The sequence below is a fragment of the Macrobrachium rosenbergii genome, chromosome 9 (genome assembly GCF_040412425.1).
Source record: "Macrobrachium rosenbergii isolate ZJJX-2024 chromosome 9, ASM4041242v1, whole genome shotgun sequence".
Lineage (NCBI taxonomy): Eukaryota > Metazoa > Arthropoda > Malacostraca > Decapoda > Palaemonidae > Macrobrachium > Macrobrachium rosenbergii.
In genome coordinates, this window is record NC_089749.1 from 35842723 (window position 1) to 35859569 (window position 16847).

The following is a 16847-nucleotide window of genomic DNA, read 5'->3' on the forward strand; positions in this document are numbered from 1 at the left end:
AGAGAACGGTTCTGGCTTGTTCTGAAGAATGGTCATTTTGTTCCAAAGAATGGTAATTTGTTCTGGGGGATGAGACTTTGTTCCAGAGAACGGTAATTTGTTCCAAAGAACAGTAATTTGTTCCGAAGAATGTAAATAAAACAGTGTACAATGCGAAATTGAGATATGCCACCTATTGGGCTCGTGAAACACTAATACACAAGTTACTGCAGTTTTGCAATGATTCTTCAATGCTTTCCACTAGTATTTAGGGTCCCATTTGCAGTAGCTGCAAAATCAGTAGTAAGGCAAGAGAGTAGCTACCATTTTTTGTCAGTTTTGTATTTTTGCAGACACCGCAGTCTCCCATTTTAGGGCATTATATATATATATATATATATATATATATATATATATATATATATATATATATATATATATATATATATATATATATATATATATATATATATATATATATATATATATATATATATATATATATATATATATATATATATATGTACACACAGGAGTATGAGTACATCTTTTTGTCACTGTATATTTCTCCCTATTATATGCCGAAGTGATCTGGCATGTGCTGACTGTTCAGCATTTTTCGATGATCGTTGACGAGCTGTATAAGTATATATCGAATGAGGTAGAGAGAATTGAAGGAAAAATTTCTCACATTTCTCTTTATTTTTTCCTTGTATTAGTAAATAACCTTGGGAAATAGTAATATTACATACGTAAAATGACGGCTGTCACTAAATTGTGGAATAATGACCGTCTGGGTGAGGTAGTTGGTCATTATGTAACTTGCTACGTAATATAGAAATAAAGCTAAATGCAGTTCATTATTTCGCATTCACAAGCTGGAATGATATTTCATTGGGAATATACAGTGAGGAGCCATTTTCGCATCTCTTTATCCTAAGATCTAAAATTATGGACTTTGTTTGTTTATTAATCAGGATAAATTAATGGTGCGTTCTGTTCTGAACGAGAAATTGGAAGGTAAATGGAAAGGGAAATATAATTTGGTTATATGTTTTAAACACTCAAAGCAAGCGTTTTTATGATCACTTTACCTTAGAATCTAATATTTTCCTGATGCTTCCTTGATTTCAAAAAAGAGGAAAATATTTAAAATATTTTAAACGTCTTTCTTTCTTCGCAATCAGGAAGACAGTCGCTTCTTAATGGGGGTAGTATTTTATGTTTTTACTTTTTCAGACTTGGTTGTCTAGACATCTTGAGCATTTATATATCATGCAAGTCTTTTAAATGCCAAGATATTAAAAAGATAGAATCTTATCTTTTTTTTATTGCTTGTGCTTCAGGAAGATTGATTCTCGACTTTCCTGCATCATAATTTGAAAGCTGCTTCCTCTGTGAGAATGTTTTAGACGATTTACGAGTAATTTGTCGGTTTTTTTTTTCTACATTTAAGCTTTTGCTAGTCATTTATTGGCGGGACAGTGTTTTCTTGGAATTAGGAAGACATTTTTGAAAGTTTATTAGAAAGAAAAGGTCTTGATAAGGAATATGGGGAAATATTTTAAGGCTTCTGATGGAACATTTCGCTTAAGACTGCAGTCTGTGATCTTTCGTGGTGCCTCATGTTCATTTAACTGCGGAATCCAGGAAATCTAGAAAATGAATTTTCGAAGTTCCTTATGAAGACATCTGCACAATTTACGCTTCCATTGTACTTAACTTTTTTCATCTTTTAAAATATTGTAATCTTCTTAATTTGTAGGATAACTTGTTGCGTTCCCGTCGTTCTATTCTAAATTAGTGAAAAAAACCACGGGAACGCAGCAAGCTATCCTACAAATTGAGAAGATTGCCATGTTTTAAATGACGAAAAAATTAAGTACAATAGAAGAGTAAAGTGTAAATGGCGCAGACGGATTCATAAGGAACTTCGAAAAATCATTTTCTAGATTTCCTGGATTCCGCAGTGAAATGACCATGAGGCACCACGAAAGATCACAGACTGCAGTCTTAAGCGAAATGTTCCATCAGAAGCTTTAAAATATTTCCCCATATTCCTTATCAAGACCTTTTCTTTTTAATAAACTTTCAAAAATGTCTTCCTAATTCCAAGAAAACAATGTCCCGCCAATAAATGACTAGCAAAAGCTTAAATGTAGAAAAAAAACCCGACAAATTACTCGTAAACCCTATAAAACATTCTCACAAAGGAAATATCAAATTATGATGCAGGTAAGTCGAGAATCAATCTTCCTGAAGCAAAAGCAAATCACCATCAACAGTGGGTAGGTCATGAATTGCGGGAAATTATATCATATTAATAAAAAGGTAAAATAAAAGTGCATATATATATATACATACATACATACATACATATATATATATATATATATATATATATATATATATATATATATATATATATATATATATATATATATATATATATATATATATATATATATATATATATATGAGTGCGTGCGCGCGTGCGTGCGTGTCATGAAATACAACAGTTTGTTTATATTTTTTACTTTTCTCGCAAATTTATACGATAAACTTACCCGTCTTGTTAGTTATCCATGTTGACTGCGATAAGAAACTAATCTTCTGTTTTGCAATGTTTGATCAAATTTTTTTATCTATTTGTAAGTATTTATCATTTGGTTGGCTGACACGTATTAGTTGATTAAAGAACTTTTGGTATAACAGCAGCCAAAGTCAGACCGACGTGCATGTTTTTTTTCTCTCTCTTTTTATTGCTTCTTGTTTTTTTCCAGTTACTGACTGTTTGCACAGCAAACAAAATTTGAGAGCAGAACGTATTTTTCCTTGAATTTGCTTCTGACTCTTGAGGAATTCGCGTAAGCTGTCAAAGCTTGCTCAAGCAGATAATACCTTTGCTTTCGGTGCTTTGAAACGTGCTTTTTCTGACTGCACTCGCGAAAAACAGGGAGAGGGATGAAGAAGAGCCATTGCACCAGCATTTCACTGCAGTCTGTCTGCAGTATTTGCTTAGTTCGGTGTCTGCAAAACACTGCAGTATGTCTGCATTATTCCCTTTGCCGGAAATCTGCGATTCGCAGCGTCTTCTCACCGGTCATTACTGCTTTCAAATGGGCATCGATGTGCTCGGTAAAGGACACCATTACTAATTTGCCTTTGTAATGTTACTCGCGTTGTTCTTGCGTTGTCACGGTCTCTATACTGTAGTTATTCGTTCATTGATTTGTTATGGCCTTTAACCTTTTTCTCGTTGGTTTTCAATTTGTAAACGGACTTTGTAGATCACGTTACATAATGTCATCAGTGTTCGACGTGAGCGACCAACTTATGGCCCGAACGCCACTTTCGTTATCACTATTAGCCATGGTGTCTAACGTGCTTCTCACGGTAAACAATTTGCTCCATTTTGCCGGGTTGTTCATATTATTACAAATATTTCGGTTTCTCGCAGTCTATCGGGCAGGCCTTCCAGTGATCAATATATCCTCGTAATTTAGAGTGTACATTCCTGTGTTACCTGCCTAACATGTATAACGAGGATTTCACATCTTTGAGCATGCCATATGTTATAGCGCCCACATAGCAGTGTTACCAATTCACCGTGTTGCACAACCCATTTCAATGCTTCCAGTAAAACAAGTCGTATATGATAGCCTTCGGTAATACTGTAAATCCAGCTGCACACAATGCGTTTCAGTGTTACTAAAATGCCGTATTTTATAACACATATCTCAGGTGTTGTTGGCATTTGAATTTTTGCAGCCTGCTTTCCAGTAGTGTCGTGCTGCCATGTTTGCTTTATTCTGCTACAATCTGACAGTGACTCTCCACTTCTAAGACACTAGGCAACACCTCCACATTGTCACATGATCTTTCCACTGGCACTGCTCTTGTGTTTACTTTTACACTGTTGAGTGGAAACCTCTTGCGTGCATTGTAACATAACTCCAAGTTATTGTTACCTGTCAGCCTTGCTATCAGCGGCCGGTTGCCCAAGTTCATAATATATATACAGTATATATATATATATATATATATATATATATATATATATATATATATATATATATATATATATATATATATATATATATATATATATATATATATATATATATAGTGTCATATCATCGTTGTGGTCATTATTATCATAAATATTCCTTTGTGTGAGGGGTAATCACTCCCTCTTTTCTTTATCAGAGAGGATTTCATCGGAATTTACCCAGAGGAAGCCTGAAAATGGAATCCTTTTTGATGACCGGTTCAATGAGTGCAGTCATTTCAGGAAAGAACTGCAAATCGTAAACAAAGCTTGCAATAACCGTTGCACAAAAGATTAGACTCGAGTTGGAATTACTGTAATAGAGATCATTTTGCTAAGAGCTGGGTATGAATCCAGGTTAATGCAGAGTTCACGTTAGAATGGGTGTATTACATGGATATTAGTCTAAGGTATTACTAATTATGGGAAATAATGAATGAGTCGCTTTCTTACCTCTGCAGAATTGTTCAAATTTGTGTCGGTGATGCAGGGAATTTTCAGCACACACACAAACACAGATTCACACACACATTAAATGTATGTATATACATATATATATATATATATATATATATATATATATATATATATATATATATATATATATATATATAATGTATGTATGTATGTATGTATGTATGTATATATATATATATATAGAGAGAGAGAGAGAGAGAGTAGTATAAAATGGATACTCATGTAGAAGCAGCGAGGTGAGTGATATACGGACTAGGTACTTACTAATTTATCAATCGTTGTTTTTGTGGAAGATTAAACCAGCACAATGCCAGCACGGGCTCTTGCTCTCAAAGCGGCCCGTAACAGTAGATGTGTTCTGTAAAGAGATTAAAATGGGAGGTATAAAAGAAAGAAGAAAAGGACAGGCAGGGTTACAAACCCTTTTAAACCTTGCGGTGCCCATCAATAATAGGAAAAGTTCGACAGCGGAAAGTCCTGGTTGAGTCGTAGAGGACTAGTAAGGAAAATGGAGAAATTGCAAATAGAGAGAAAGGATGAAAATCTAAGGAGGACACTCCGAAGATTTCACTTACTCAGGGAAAACGAACATTTTTGGCGTGAGATTTGAAGGAGCAGCTGTTATTTGAAGTGAACAGCAGCTGCTTTAGGTCGAGGCTTTTGGATTAGGTGGGGTTTTATGCATTCCAGCAGTGTTCCTCTGTCGACAGGTTTCCTGTCAGTTTCTCGAAGAGAATGATAATACCTTCAATTGTGACAGTTATGCAACTGTCGCTGCATGTTGTGGCACTCTCTCGGCTGGCACTGGCTGGAACATCGGAGGAGGAAGGGGATGGGTGTGTAGCAGAGGTGAAGGAAGGGAGAGATTCAGGTTTGGAAGGTGGAGGGGTATTGGTATCAGAAGGAAGGGAAGGTGGAGGTACAGTTTCCCGTGGCTTTGGAGTGTAGTCGACATTTCTTCTCGGAGTCCGACGCTGCTTCCATGGTCTGGATGGTGGATATTGCTGTGGTGTTGCTGGAGGTGATTGCTTTGGTTACGTTCTCGTCGCTTCCACTTGGTGCTTCGGCTTAGGAGTCGGCCCTGACGGCCTCGAAGGTGGAAGGGCGCCCTTCATCCTTGCCACTCTCTCAGGTCTGGCACTGCAGCGCGTGTTCCAGGCATGGTGTTGACGGGAACAGTTGGGGCACGTGCTTACCACTGTTTCTCCCCTATTGTAGTCATCGAGGCCCTGTTTCGTGGGATGTGGTTTTCCTCATATTTCACACCTCTCCTTTGTTGTGCAGCAGCTGCTGTGGTGGCCATATCTCTTGCACTTGAAGCATCATAGGGGCTCAGGTTAGTGCACCAAGGTGAGTACACCTTAGTACACCAAGGGAAACGTGGGTTGGGATGTGTCCCTTGAAAGTGGCAATGACTTTCTTCGTGGGGTTCCCCGACTTTCCGATTCATCTCTGGGCCCTGATGACGTTCTGCAGCTGAAGAATCGGTTCTAGGGGTAGGGAAGTCGGGAACTCGCAAATCACTGCTTTCTTGATCCGTTCAGATGGATCCAGTCGCTGGGAATCGGTGTTTTCTCACAGGAAATCGGCAGTTTGCAGTTTTCGGCGTAACAATCATGTCGCTGCTTCGGTTTGGTCTCACTGACACTTTTAACTCTGGGTTTGTGGCTTCCAAGTCTGACACTAGTGCATAGGCAGACGTTGCTCCCTTCGCAGTGACGCGAAATTTCTGGGTTCTGGCAAAAGAGTGGCAACAGGAGAAGGGTTTTGGAGGGGGCCTCTTCCTTCTTTAGGATCCTCCTCTTGTCCTTCTGTGGGTTTCTTATACTGTAGTCGTCCATCCATAGGTTCTGTACTCCCACTCGGCGGCAGGAGGGCTAGATGGCACAGGATCATCTTCTGACGCGGCAGCAGAAGGGCTAGGTGACACAGGATCTTCCTCTCCTGGGTCTTCCCTGACTGGTCCCAAAAAGCACTCTGGGATAAACTTAGGAAAATTCATACTCTGGATCTCCCTTTTTAAGTCTTCCATGATCCCGTTGGCGGTCGGTCAGGCGAGCGGTGATCTTTCGTAGCCCGTACTCTGGGATGGTCTTTCTGGCCTAGGAAAGATGTTCTCGGCGAGAGCGCTCAGCCGAAACTGCTTTATTAATCGTTGTTTTTTATTAAACTGGCTTTATGCCAGCACGGGCTCTTGCTCATAGAGCAGTCCGTAATCTATTAATCCAAACTCTGGACATGTCCTTAACAATTTCGAGCGGAAAAGTAAGATTTGAACTTAGAACAAGAAGGGCATACAACTGGGAGAAAGTGTGTTTTCCCACACATGAAAATGACCAACTATTTCCTTGTATATGCCAAGGAACACAATATGATACATATGGCTTGAAAGCTGAAATGTTTTAACAATTGTACACAGTTGCGTTTTTATGCATAGGTGACTGTGTCTGGCGGGAATACATAATAAACGTTGTTTCTACAGCTTGTCCCTGGTCTGTTTTTCTGGCGACCACGTGTCAGAGGTCGGCCTCGTGGTCGGTCTTCGTTTGACGTTTTTGTGGCGTCTGCCTGGAGGGCCCCAGCGGGGTGGGCCTACATTCACATACTCGTATCCATTCAAACAAATACATATACTTACAAAGGCGCGCACACTTGGACACACACACGCAGAGACATATGTAGGCTATATATGAATTTTGGTGTAATGTGTAGCATACTCACTTAACTAGCACAAAGACCTAAGTCCTTTGATAGGTCTGTTAGAAAGTGATCTGGGTAGGGTCCGTTCAAACTCATCATACGTCTTTTGACCTCAGCATGAAATAGCACATCTCTCTCTCTCTCTCTCTCTCTCTCTCTCTCTCTCTCTCTCTCTCTCTCTCTCTCTCTCTCAGGTTGTTTGTCGATCAGTATCAATAAAACTTTTTATGATTATAAATACTAGTGGTTGATGATATGAAACTCTTCCTTGATCAAAACTAAAGTAGCAGCTGGCAAAAAGCATGATTAAACCCAAATAAGCATTTTAATGGCATTTAATGATGTAAGATATAGCGTTTTTAATTAGATCTGCAGTGATACATTATTATTGATGTTATTATTCATGATGAACCACCATGCATTTGGAACCTGCTTAAAAGGGGAAAGATTTATTAAGTAACTTATCACAGAATGAAATTACATATATGTAGAAATTAAATAAAGGAAAAGGAAAAGCGAGAGCTATAACAATAAAAGACAGAAAGAAAAGAATGAGGCAGAGAAAAGAAAAAGAAAGCAAAAAGTAAAAAAGGCGAATGAAGAAAAGCCTTTGGTGAAGAGTAGTAATCAAAGAAACAAAAAGAGAAATTCAGGCTACTTTTTTTTAATCCCAGTCATCGACCGTATTTCAGATGCGTCAGTAAAGGGAACAGGGAAAAATGAAGCGCCTTTTTGTTTTTCGTTCTCTGTGTTTTTTCTGATGTTCTATAGTCGGAATGAAAAATGTTCCAGCTGAAATTCTCCCCCACGCCCACCTTTTTTTTTTCTCACCATCTTTCCATTTTTGCTTCGTCTGACATATCTTTCAGGTCTTTTCTTTTTTACAACGTAGTGTTTCCGCTATGGTTTCAGAGTTCTTCTAAGGCACTAACACTCTTACTTATGTTGGTTTCTTAGTTCCCGTAATATTATATTTATTGTGCAATAAAGCACACAATGACTTATGCTCCATGTATTGAATATCCGTTTAGTGTACCCGAGTTTCAGTTGCTCGAAATTGCTCGTGAAAAAACATAAATATCTATGTATATATGTTTAGAAAACACACGCATAGACACATATATATGTGTGTATATGTATGTGCATATATATATATATATATATATATATATATATATATATATATATATATATATATATATATATATATATATATATCTATCTTTCCATATTTACTTCCTCAAGAAGAACAGAATTTATAGGTTTGGTTTCAGAGAAGATTTGTGGGACTGCCTGTTGAAGAGAGGATTTATAGCCCACAGCAGACCGAGAGCTTCCAGTCTCCTTCAGGAAAATATGTTATATACTATAGTCAAACCAAGAAAACACGGTATTTGGAAGGATTGTTTTACTAACGCTTATTATATATATATATTATATATATATATATATATATATATATATATATATATATATATATATATATATATATATATATATATATATATATATCTTACATAAACACACACACATGTATATATATATATATATATATATATATATATATATATATATATATATATATATATATATATATAATATATATGTGTGTGTGTGTGAGTGTGAGTGTGTGTGTGTTCTTGAACAAAGAAAGCTTGATTATTTTTAAAATAATAAAAATTAAGATATATAACCTATATGAATAAATTTCTGACTCACATCGGGATCGAACCCACGTCTTACGGTTGATATTGAAACTGGATCAGAAATTTATTTTTGTTCCACACGTGACTGTATTTTTATTACTTTTAACCTATATGAATATATATAATTTTGTTGTTATAGAAAAATAGACCTAAAAAAGTGTGGTAACGTGTCTCCTCATAAAAATACTTTCATCCTTGCTATGCTATGATAATGGCAAAAGGAGTAATGCATCTTTACCACATAATATATAAAAGCTGTTGGTATTCGCTGTTTGGTGAAATGTGTGGTAATAGAATTGCCTTTATTATAATTTAATTTTCATCTTTTTGAATGATAACTAATCTCTGATTTATTTTTCGATTTCTATTTTGCTTTTGCACATCAATATTTTTTCTTGTGTTTCTCCATAGCTTTTATTTTTACCTGCTTTTCACCATAACCGTTCTTTAGCTCTGTTCCATTTTTTTCACCAGTGGGATTTGAACCTTGTTGTCATTCTGTATTCCTTCACAGAAATTTGTGCCTGTTATGAATGAGAAATAATTAACTTGCTGAACATATTTAATTTATGTCTGACCTTATGGTATCAACCTATTGTTCAGTTAAGCTTTTAAAAAAGAAATTACATGTCATTTGTATAGTTTTTCAAACCGTAAACTTCCCCTTAGAACTAACATTCTTGGCGAGCGAGGAATTTATTAAACTGTGATTTCTTTCTTGCGTATATTATTTCAGTCGTTGTATCGTTGAGCTGAAGAGAATGTTCTTTTTCCTCTGAGACAGCCAAGTTGCAGCTACATCCTATTCTGTGACTCTTTCTTTCTAATTACTACAAAACTGAAGGATTTATATTCCTTCCTCCTAACACCTTAGCTTTTTTCAGTTTTTCCTCCTGTGCGTATTAGGCATAGCTATTAAGTTACCAGTTTCGTTGAAAATATGAACCATCGTTTATGACTGCTTCTAGAAGCACTGCTACCACATGAAAATCATTACTTTTTATATGATTCGTTTGTTATATATATGGTATAGAATATCTTATGATGTGCCCTTAGAAAGCAAGAAATATGCATGCATCTATCAGAGGTTAATTATATAATACTATTAGAGTTTCTCAGAGGAACATGTATGCTTATAATTCATAGGTCCTGGGAGAATTGCAGGAATAATTGTATCGAATGTAACCACAAAATAAGAGCTGAAATGTAGGCCTTGATAGATTCTGATTGTGTGACATTTGTATTACCAATTCTTCAGCATCCGAATGTTTCAGATTTAGGTCGATGTCTGTTGACAGTCTGACATTACACTGTGACAGTTCGGATGAGCTGTCTGCTTGCCAGGTAAATAATATTTTCTGTTTCCCAGATCACTCTTTACTAGCTCTTTTTGTCTGTCGATTTGTTTGATATTTTCGGTTACACTGTTAGCATTCCTTTCTCTTCATTATCATTCTCTCCTTCTCTTCCTTAAGTCCGACCAAATAGTATCCTCTTTAAAAGTAACATTACATTAGTCATTCAGTTTCCAGATCAACTTTTAAAAGTGTGTATATTAAAGAAAGTGCTGACGCTAGACGTTGCTGTACTGATTGTACCTTTCCGCCTGTGCTTTTCTGATCGCAGCAGTAATTTTTTTGGCTCTCTCTCTCTCTCGTTGGGTTTGGTTAATTCCCTTTTCTTATGAGGACAAAGAATTTTGGTACTAATTTTGCTCTTCTCTCTCTCTCTCTCTCTCTCTCTCTCTCTTCTCTCTCTCTCTCTCTCTCTCTCTCTCTCTCTCTCTCTCTCTCTCTCTCGTTGGGTAGGGTGAATTCCCTTTTCTTATAAGGACAAAGAATTTGGGTACTAATTCCTCTCTCTCTCTCTCTCTCTCTCTCTCTCTCTCTCTCTCTCTCTCTCTCTCTCTCTCTCTCTCGTTAGGTCGGGTAAATTCCCCTTTCTTATAAGGACAAAGAATTTGGGTACTAAATTTGGTTACTCTCTCTCTCTCTCTCTCTCTCTCTCTCTCAATCTCTCTCTCTCTCTCTCTCTCTCTCTCTCTCTCTCTCTCTCTCTCTCTCGTTGAATATGGTGAATTCCCTTTTCTTACAAGGACAAAGAATTTGGGTACTAAATTTGTTTACTCTCTCTCTCTCTCTCTCTCTCTCTCTCTTGTTGGATCGGGTTAGTTCCCATTTCTTAGGCCAAAGAATTTGGGTACTAATTTCGGTTACTCTCTCTCTCTCTCTCTCGTTGGGTCGGGTTAATTCTCTCTCTCTCTCTCTCTCTCTCTCTCTCTCTCTCTCTCTCTCTCTCTCGTTGGGTCGGGTTAATTCTCCTCTCTTCTCTCTCTCTCTCTCTCTCTCTCTCTCTCTCTCTCTCTCTCTCTCTCTCGTTGGACCGGGTTAATTCTCTCTCTCTCTCTCTCTCTCTCTCTCTCTCTCTCTCTCTCTCTCTCGTTGGGTCGGCTTAATTCTCTTTTCTTATGAGTACAAAGAATTGGGAACTAATTTTGATTACTCTCTCTCTCTCTCTCTCTCTCTCTCTCTCTCTCTCTCTCTCTCTCTCTCTGGGAACTAATTTTGATTACTCCTCTCTCTCTCTCTCTCTCTCTCTCTCTCAAAGAAGAAGAAGAAGAAGATGGTTGCTCTCGATTGTTGCATTTCCTTTGCGCCTTAATAATGAAATAAATCCTATAACTGACTCATTATTAGAAGGTTTGTACGCAATTTAGGTGGTTTTTGATAGTGTCTTTTTAAAGCATATTACAATACCAATAGTAGGTGTAAAATTACGAGGTATTGACTGTGGAACTAAAGGTCAAGTGTGCTTATCGGTTAAATAACGCTGTAATGTATTAAGCCACTAGAGATATTATCAGTATACCTATTATTACTAAAACACTTGTACTACCATGTCCGTTGCTCCCGCTAATGAAGATAATTGACTTATTCCTTAACTACTCTTGGTGACTACTTCCATGCATGTAAGCAATTCTCATGAAGAGTGGAATAATTGAACAACCTAATTTACGCTTCCAGGTAAAGTTATTTCCGGAAATGTTACAAGAATGGCTCATAAATCCAGAATAAAATGAAAATTTGGAAATTAACTTTTGCTTTGCGAGTAAATTGCCCATAATTGTACCGGATAATGATGGGCCAAAAGCGTCATCAGGACTAGAGCTTAATTATGGAACTGCTACTAACTTTACTGCATATACAGTTAATCTGAAAACAACAAATTTCCCTTGCTATAGCTGTTAGACACTATTTAACTAGTAAAATCTCAGGCAAAAAAAAGAATGCTGGTTTGGAAACATTCCTAATTAACTCTTAAACGTCAATTAATTGATCAGTTTTAGTATTGACTCGTCGAATTACAGTCAATAGATATTTTTAACCATATACTGTCAGGCCATGGAATAAAAAATTTCTTGTTGGGAGATGACGAATATTTAGCTCACGTCGACATTCACAAATACCGTCAGTAATGGGCATATTATCAATTGACGCTAATGGTTTTACGAACAAATTAAATTTATGTTCAGTCAGTTCAGAAAAAAAATAACCATGTCTGCAGCGAATTTCATGATTAACTGTTGCACGGGAAAATGCGCGTATATTATTCTTATATTTATGCTATTCTTTATATTTATATTTTTTATTTATATTATTTTTTAATAAATGACTGTATAGTGATGAACGACACAAAGAATTATTTACCGCCAAGTTCATAAGGGACCGATTCCCAAAGCATGTATACTTTATTGTACAGGATACCTAGGCGGGGTATGCAGTCGTTTTCTCTCTCTCTCTAGAAAAAAAAAAAATCACAGGGCAAATGGCCTTCTGGAAAGGGAAGCCAACGAGACGGGCAAAGGCGTGCGTTTAAGGTGTTGTTGAATCATCATACGTATTCCTGAAAAAACTCGTGGTATTTATTTTAGTTCATGAAAGCCTCTTTATAATATAATACAGTACCAGTGCACATAGAGCAACTAAAACAAATTTTCAGAAGATTGTAGTTTATCACTTCGGTAAGATTTTTGCAATTTTGGCCAGTGAACCGGTGTTGTTAACACATAATTTCCGAATGTTGGTAGATTAAAATAAATAAAACAATAAGGGATTTGATGCATTTTACCCGAGAGATTTCTGTCACCGATGGTCTGTAAGCCTTAAGTTTTATCATAATGATATACAACTAGTGGGGGTTTCTTTCGAAAATGACATTTGCAACGCTTTATAAATACATTCAGTTGATTCATTGTTTTCCACAAGTTTGAAATGGCAATATTACAAGAGTAATATTCTCCTTAAAATTTCCATCAGAGGTAAAGCAACTGGAAGTAAAATCTTTCCCCAACCTCGGAGGAACTATTAAATCGTCACCAGCAATATGGGAAAGTTTTTTGCTGCAACAACTTGCAGTATTTTGCAGTACAACTGTCAACACAGCGGAACTTGAACTGTCTTACACCAGTACTGCAAAAACCACGTTAATTTCAACTGCCGTGGTAATGAACGTTAGGAAGAAACAACAGTCGCTATTCCAGCAGCAGTTAGTGGGAACTAAAAATACTGCATAATTTCAATGGTCGTGGTATAAATTGAAGAGGAAACAGTGATGCCAGCAACTGTTCCACAAAAGTCTATATAAATATGACAAGAGATGTTACACCGTCTTCGTTGCCAGCAAATATTACGGATTCTCCCAGGAGCGACTGTGAGGGGGAAAGTGTAAAACATTTTCGGAATGTTTTCCAATGTCAGCGACAAAAGAAACATTCCACCAATAGTAGTTATAACCGGAAAGAAGAGAACAACATAGGAGTTACCTTTGCTGCCAAAAACAACAGCTGTAGGAATTAGGAAGAGCTCGAACAGCAAACAACATAAAACGATAAGGTCTTCATTGAGTTTGCTTCGTTCCAGATCTGCAGAGGCCGCGATCTCGACCCACACGAGGCGCTGAAACCATATTTTATTTTAGTAAAAGGCCTCAAAGTAACATTGCGGTTATCATTTGATTTTTTCTCCAGTATATTTATATTCTTAGCATTTTGCAAATTTTGTTTTCCTTATTGCTATAGTAGTGAAAGTGTGATTGCACTTTGGAAATTAATCATTGACTAATTTCCAAAAGGAAGAGTAATGTAACAGTATTTGTCATTATTGTTCTAAAGATGATGAGGGAAAGTACAACCTGAATATGTTATATAATGAACATTATGATAATCGGTGTAGGGGTGGTATGAAGTTGTTGCTAAGCGTAATTTTGGGAAAACTGGGGTAATAACTTAATGCAGTTGGGAACTACTGACCTTAAATGGCGAAATGAACCGTATAATATAATATATATAATATAATATAATATATAATATAATATAATATACATAACTTGAAAGACATCTTTATGTCATTAATTACATATTACGAGTTGTGTACGATCAAGAACTATAATGCATGAGAAAACCTTCTTCGTCAAACATCATCATTGGTTGGAAGGCCTTTCACGGATATTCCGGATACTGAACTTTGCATACTCAGGTGGAGACCGCAGAATAAAGATGTCATGGTTAGGGAACGAGAGGTTTGCTCTTTATTAAACTGGTGTAATGCGGAGAGAGAGAGAGAGAGAGAGAGAGAGAGAGAGAGAGAGAGAGAGAGAGAGAGATTTCTTGTGTAACAAACTGTTGTCAGAGAAAAATAAGAATAAGGAGGCATTTAAAGGTTGGCATATTCATATTCCTTTAATTAACACACACACACACACACACACACACACACACACACACACACACACACATATATATATATATATATATATATATATATATATATATATATATATATATATATATATATATATATATGTACATACACACACACATACATACATAGGTTCAAAAGTTAATTGTCAGTGGTGTCCAAAGCAGAGAGAGAGAGAGAGAGAGAGATAAAGCTTTGTTGATCATTAAATTAGGATAAGCGAAAGAAACAAAATCATCTAATTGAAAAACAATTTTTCTGACATGTAATTCCTTTTATATATACTTTTAAATTCAATTTGAAAAATTAATGTTGGCATAGAGTAGCACATTTCCAAGTACTCAAAGGTTTCAGTGGACTCGTTGTGTGATAGAGAGAAAATTAATAAAGCGAAGGATGAAGTGGAAGAGCGATCAATAGGTAGATGAAAAGAAAGAGAAAACAATTTCAGCTTGGTATTTGGAAACTGCCCAGGTCACTAACCCTTCCCAACTCGCATCCATTCTTTGTCAAGGTTTGTCTCGAATTAAAAAAAAAAAAAAAAAAAAGGTTCTCGTAACAGCACACTCGTACTGTTTTCGACCTTCCTAGAACTTTCTAATCTTTCGGTGTTGGTGTCACCTTTGTTTCCTTCACTCAGTTTCACTCTTTTAAGTCTGAGGTAGATAAGCGTGCTAAGCCCTCATCCGTCGGCCTTCGCATCAACCCGATCTGGCCATATCTCTTTCGCGCGTCACTCCCAAGTTCTTGCCCAGTGTCTTGTATCTGAACGAATTCATTTATATGCATTGAATGGACTTGACGTGCGCTCCCTAAGGTCGCCTTTTGCAGCAGGAAGCTTGAACGCAATAGATGGTTCGTTTATAAATTGATTCACAGGCCTCCTTGATCTTTAATCTATTGCGCGAAAGTTAAAAGTACACGTAAATCAGTTAACGTTTAAGGTCCCATATGCATTCATTTTAATTAGTAGAATGATAGGCATAGTCTAAACTATTGACAAAAATTTTCCAGCCATTACATTATTCCATACAACAATTGGAGCCAGGGTAGTGTAGTTGCTTTACCTGCACAACGGGATCATTGAAACATCGTTGTTTTTCTCTTTCCTGCTTTTTCAGCTGTATTTTCAAAAGGATCTTATAATCTCTCGTCACCTTGTTCATCGACGTTACATAAGTTTTAGGAGATTAAATAAAATTTAAGTCTCCACTGTCATCATTGCTGCCCTTAATTACCTTTTTATAAATCTTATGGATAGGTTCTTCTTTATAGTTCGTGTTGGAGGATGCTTCAAGAACACAATTTGTATTTCGCCCGCTCCCTGAACCATTCATTCATCATTCCTCGAATAGTCTTTGGCTGCACTCAGTGACAAACTTGCTTCCTTAGCTGCTCCACGTATTATATGCACTCGCACACGCACACGCACAGACACACACACACATCTTACCTCATAATGTGATCCCGCTGTACTCACGTAAATGGGGAGTGAATAAATTTTCCATCCTTATACAAAGTCTAACCAGAGACCTAACATGCCTCTAACATAAAATTTGTGTTCACATAAATTCTTCCAGTTGCCGGTGTGGTTTTACAGTTTTCTGAAAAGAAAACTATTGTGCCGGCTTTGTCTGTCCGTCCTCACTTTTTCTGTCCGCCCTCAGATCTTAACAACTACTGAGGCTAGAGGGCTGTCAATTGGTATGTTGATCATCCACCCTCCAATCATCAAACATACCAAATTGCAGCCCTATAGCCTCAGTAGTTTTTATTTTATTTAATGTTAAAGTTAGCCATTATCGTGCTTCTGGCAACGATATAGGATAGACCACTACCGGGCCGTGGGTGAAGTTTCATGGGCCGCGGCTCATACAGCGTTACTGTATACCGAGACTACCGAAAGACAGATCTATTTTCGGTGGCCTTGATTATACGCCGTAGCGGCTGTACAGAAAACTCAATTGCACCGAAGAAACTTCGGCGCATTTTTTACTCGTTTTCATTGCTTTTACCATCTATCTGATTATTGTTGTTTAAATCAACCTAACTTTGATTCCCTTTTGTATGTATCACCCGTTTGCCTCTTCTTTCCTTTCCTTTTGAATATTTCCACTAAATATCCTCACAACATCAGAAGAAAGACAACCATCATATTACCTTCTCACTCTGGCCGAC

The 16847-nt window shown here is 36.9% G+C and overlaps 2 protein-coding genes across 2 annotated transcripts in view; one reads left to right on the top strand and one right to left on the bottom strand.

The window, feature by feature from the left end:
- The window catches only part of LOC136841690 (anoctamin-7-like), an 837447-nt gene that overhangs the window by 258826 nt on the left and 561774 nt on the right, over positions 1 to 16847 (top strand). The gene's annotated exons all lie outside the window — the stretch shown is intronic.
- Positions 5185 to 6539, bottom strand: LOC136841937 (putative uncharacterized protein DDB_G0290521). Its single transcript, XM_067109350.1, has 3 exons — positions 6364 to 6539; positions 5774 to 5997; positions 5185 to 5522 (listed from the first exon to the last, which is right to left on the bottom strand). Exons 1-3 carry the CDS (start codon positions 6537 to 6539, stop codon positions 5185 to 5187), a joined length of 738 nt encoding a protein of 245 aa, XP_066965451.1.